The 4498-nt window shown below is 37.6% G+C and overlaps 1 protein-coding gene across 1 annotated transcript; it reads right to left on the bottom strand.

Annotated features, from left to right (window-relative positions):
- Positions 1–200: 200 nt before the first annotated feature.
- LOC111649156 (diablo IAP-binding mitochondrial protein-like) lies at positions 201–3629 on the bottom strand (the record flags this gene model as incomplete). Its single annotated transcript, XM_023398910.2, has 5 exons — positions 201–1190; positions 1558–1654; positions 1852–1962; positions 2470–2592; positions 3477–3629. Coding segments are annotated over 5 exons (690 nt in total), but the record flags the coding sequence as incomplete, so codon positions are not given.
- Between the last annotated feature and the right edge of the window lie 869 nt (positions 3630–4498).

Here is a 4498-nt window from a genome sequence, read left to right on the forward strand (position 1 = left end):
ATCTGGCAAATACTGGTTTCAAAGAAATTCCATCCTTCGGCAAGTCATTTGGATCAATGCAGTGTTACACAAAACAAGCACTAGAAACACAATATCGAATCTAATCCACTTGTTACTTAAGCAAATATGTAGTAAACACAAAATGAAATGCTACATTTCATTTTCTGATGCTACTGCAAGTGAAGAGCAAAAATAAACAGTTTTATACTTTTATACCATCTTGTCTTTATTATAATGAATTCGGACAAAATATAACACAAAAATCTGATCTCAAATCACAACACAATAAACAGTAGAGAGAAAACATAATCCTCTATTTTGCAGGAGCAGTTGATAGTCATTAATCAAATAAATAGTATTAAAGGTGCTATTTGTAAGTTTTCTCTGCCGCCAAACATGGTTTCTTGCTGGGAGTGGGTGGTGGTGATTGTCACTTGATAAGAGCTTCGGCCATTGTTGTCTTTACAATACAAGAGGTTACAATATGCCCTCTAAGCAGGGCAGATTGGAGGCTACAGTGAGTCACTATCAGAAAGTGACCAGACAGGCCGAGGCTAGCTGGTTAGCGTGCTAACATCAGTTGACGAAAAGATGTGATAGAGACAAGAGTTAACAATGATGTTGCTTTCCATCGCTGGAGACAGTTTGACAAGACAGAGGCAAGTTTGATGCTGAATTTCTTCTAGACTAAGTACATAGCTGTTAATGCTAACGTTGGCTATGTAGCAAATAACTTACAAATAGCTCCTATAAGTGACCAAACCCTTATATGGAAACGTTTGTCCTCATTTTGTGTGATACACTGTTTCAGTTTATGAGCACATACATTTGTGGACAATCTACTACAAATGTGACATGGCAAATCACATAGTCAAATATAGGCTCAACATGAAAGACACTGTAGGGGTGATTAAAACAATTATTTACTTTGAAAGTGTATCAATCTTTTTTATGCTTTCTTCTGTTTTCTGATACCTGTTTGTTTCAGTCTTCTCTCAGATAAGCCTCGGGCACCTCTTCCTCATCATGATTATTCTGGGCTGCAGCATATTTCGCCACCCTTTCAATCTCCATTACTTTGGTCTCGGCCAGCTTCTTATCTGCATCCGCTGACAGTTTCTGTGCCTCCTCAACCTGCGACAGGGCCACCTGAACGTTTGTCCTCACCGTGATGGACGCATGCTCAGCTCCTGGGAACACACAGACGCAAACATAAAGTTCAAGGGTTGACATAATAACACCATCTCAAGTTCAGACATTAGGTGTGGTCATTAAGAAGGCACTCCTGTCCATCATCTCCATTTTGTCTTACACAAAGTCCTGCTGAGTAACAGCAAATGATCTGTACACTGTCCAAAGTGTAACACTGACAGCAGCTGAATAGGAACGGGGACAAACAGTTATGTACAAAGCTTTAAGGGGATGATTCACAGCTTAACACTTTTATTCACCATAACAAGAGCCCTGAGAAAACCTGCCTCGACACTGCAACCATAACATCCCAACCATTCAGTTATACAGCCACATATTCGCACTCAGACATTTACTTTTACACACCTGATGTGTACGCTGCCTCAGCTGCCGTCTCACACATCTTAACTGCGCTGACCCAGGTTGACTCGAAGCGCTTGCATTCATCATGTCTGTCATTAACCTGTCAGGACAGAGAGAATTATAAAACCTAAGTCGGACTCAAACAGCTCTACAACTGGCTGTTTGTTCGTTTGTTTGTAGAGTTTTGCAGGTGTGCCGTCATATTTATGGTGTGGCTATCAATAAATGAACAGAAAAACTTGCTGACAGGTTTATTTTAAAGTACTTTTTCACCAAAAAGGTACAACATAAACTAACCTCTGCACGCTGGCCAAGGATCACCTGCCAAATCGAATCCTCTTCAGCTGGACTCAGTTTTCCCAGTGAGGTCAGATATCGTCTTTGGAGTGCAATGAGTGTGTGCACAGCCTAATGGCAAACATAGGGTGGACAGAGAGTTTATATTAAAAAATCAAAGACCAGAGTAGCACAGAGGAGTTTCGGGAGTATGGACATGTCTGTAGAAATTTTAAGTTTATGCTTTTTGAGTACCACAAATGACCTGTCTTTCACCTCTTTTGTACTGGAGTAGCAACAGACAGAAATCTTGAACTCCAAATCAGACCGAAAGGGAAAAGGCTCTGCTTTAGTGTGCTTTGAATGACCTGACGGTTTACAGTTATATGGCCATACTAAACAAAGTCCACTACCGCTTGTATCTCGGCACACTACCATTACATTGCACCACACTGTATAAACTTCAACACATTGTGTGAAGTACTATGAGAATCATAGGCTGTCAATGAGGAAAATAAGTATATCTTTACTTTAAATTATGGTGACACATGCACTAAGAGATCCCACACTATACATATAAATATGAACGTGAGTATCTTATGATTGAGGAGAAATGTTTACCACAAGATCAACACATACTTTTGAGTACTCTGTGATGGCATCTATGAGAGCCAGGGTGGTCTGTGAGAGGAAAGTGCTGGAACTGTCTGTCACCAGAGAGGCTGCTCGTCTGATCAGAGAGTCATGAGAGAGGGTATCAACCTGCAGCACAGAGACACAGGGAAACATGGAAGAGGGTTACAACAAACCAGAGGTGGAAGAAGTACTCAGATACTTTAGTAAAATTTCAAAAGTTCTGTCAACAAATGTTTCAAAAAGTTCACATTGCACAGAAAAAAGGTCTCATTTGTCGGGTTGTATATCATATCATAGGATTTTTATTACAGATGTGATCATTTGTAAATGGCCTTTTAATGTTATAGTTGGCTGGAGTGGAGCAAATTTTAAATATTCTATATACTGTTGGGCAGTTTAATCTACAAAACCTCCAACTTCATGAGGACATTTCTGATTATGATCAAGTCTCTTTAAATAAAGGGGAAAAAAAATCTCCCAGTGAAATTTATTCAACCAGTTTTTACTTTTTTTGTTTAATTGTGCTCTAAAAGGGAGAGGCTGTATCATGTAAAACAGAATGCTGTACTAGGATTATGGAAAAAAGTAACTTTTAGAAACTATCTGTTTACAAAACATTAATTTGAAAATAGGTTGGAATATTCTTAATGCATTGTCAGATTTTTAAAAAACTTTTAATAAAGAAAATAACACTTTAAGGACTCAATTACAGACTGAAATGACATGATAAGAAGGAGATTTTGTGCACTTAATGTTTTATATTTAAGAAATGGATCACATGTTCCCTATAGCTGCCAAATAAATGAAGTACAGTAAAAAGTACAATATTTCCCTCTAAAAGGTAGAAAAAAACCTCAAAATGGTAAGTACAGTGCTTCAGTGAATGTACTCACAGTTACTTTTCTGTAATTGTAACAAACACACAGGATATGTGTATACTGTAAGTTCTATACTCCAGATGACTACTGTCATTTTTACATGCGTCTGTCTCTGGTAGGTGACAGACTCACCTGTTTGAAAGGTACAGCACACAGCGCACTGCCAGCAGTTAAAGAAGCTATACTTGTGTACAGAACATTTGTCCATTTCCCCAGTCTATGCACTGCAGGTTTTTTGCAGCTGAACAGGACACGAGCAGAACTCCTGAACAAAACAAACAAACAGTTTCAGTTTAAAAACAGTGACGTAAATCCGGGAATCTTACATTAAAGTTCTGGTTAACACTTTATAATACAGGATTTATCATCATACTTCACTGATTGATTTGGAATAAGGACAAGGTGACATATGGGAAAGCGTCTAATGTCTTCCAAGGAGGATGAACTATAACATAGTAAAGTAATGTAGCAATAAAACATATGGCTGTAGTTGAATCAAACACAGATAATCTTGAATGTCTAATCAGGAATTTAGTAATTATTATTTCAATTATTTTAATTATATGGTAAGGTACGTAGGCTGATCTCCCATTTTTATACTTTAATTACAAGAACAAGATTGTAGGGCTGCCTGCAACTAATGATTATTTTGCTTTTTCGATTAATCTGCTGAATTAATCAATGAATCAGTTTGTCTATAAGGTGTCAATAGTGAAAGCTGCCTGCTATAATTTCCTAAAGCCCAAGATGATGTATTTGAATTGCTTGTTTTCTAAAACAAAAAGCAAAACTGTTCTGTTTGCAATCAGATATGACAAAACAAGCAAATCATCACATTAGAGAACTGACTGTTTGAAATTTTAGCATGAAAAAACCTATTATCATTATAAAGATTATGGTCCACAAGGCTGTTCACACAAGTTTCCCAAACTTTTGACTCCTGTGTTCAGTACTGTACTCTGTAGATACCCAGTGTTTACACAAATAGTACTATTTATCTCTCCCTCTATAATATCCAGTTCTTCCACTGTCCTTACATTAAAGCAATGTATTGGTACCTAATTTAGATAACGAACTACATTGTAAATCACAGGTGTGTTAACAATTTCGGATACACTGTCCCTGTATGAGAACAGTGATCAAAACTGATGCTA

The sequence above is a fragment of the Seriola lalandi genome, unplaced genomic scaffold, assembly GCF_002814215.2.
Source record: "Seriola lalandi dorsalis isolate HSWRI2012SDOR001 ecotype SW California unplaced genomic scaffold, Sedor1 jcf7180002050037, whole genome shotgun sequence".
Lineage (NCBI taxonomy): Eukaryota > Metazoa > Chordata > Actinopteri > Carangiformes > Carangidae > Seriola > Seriola lalandi.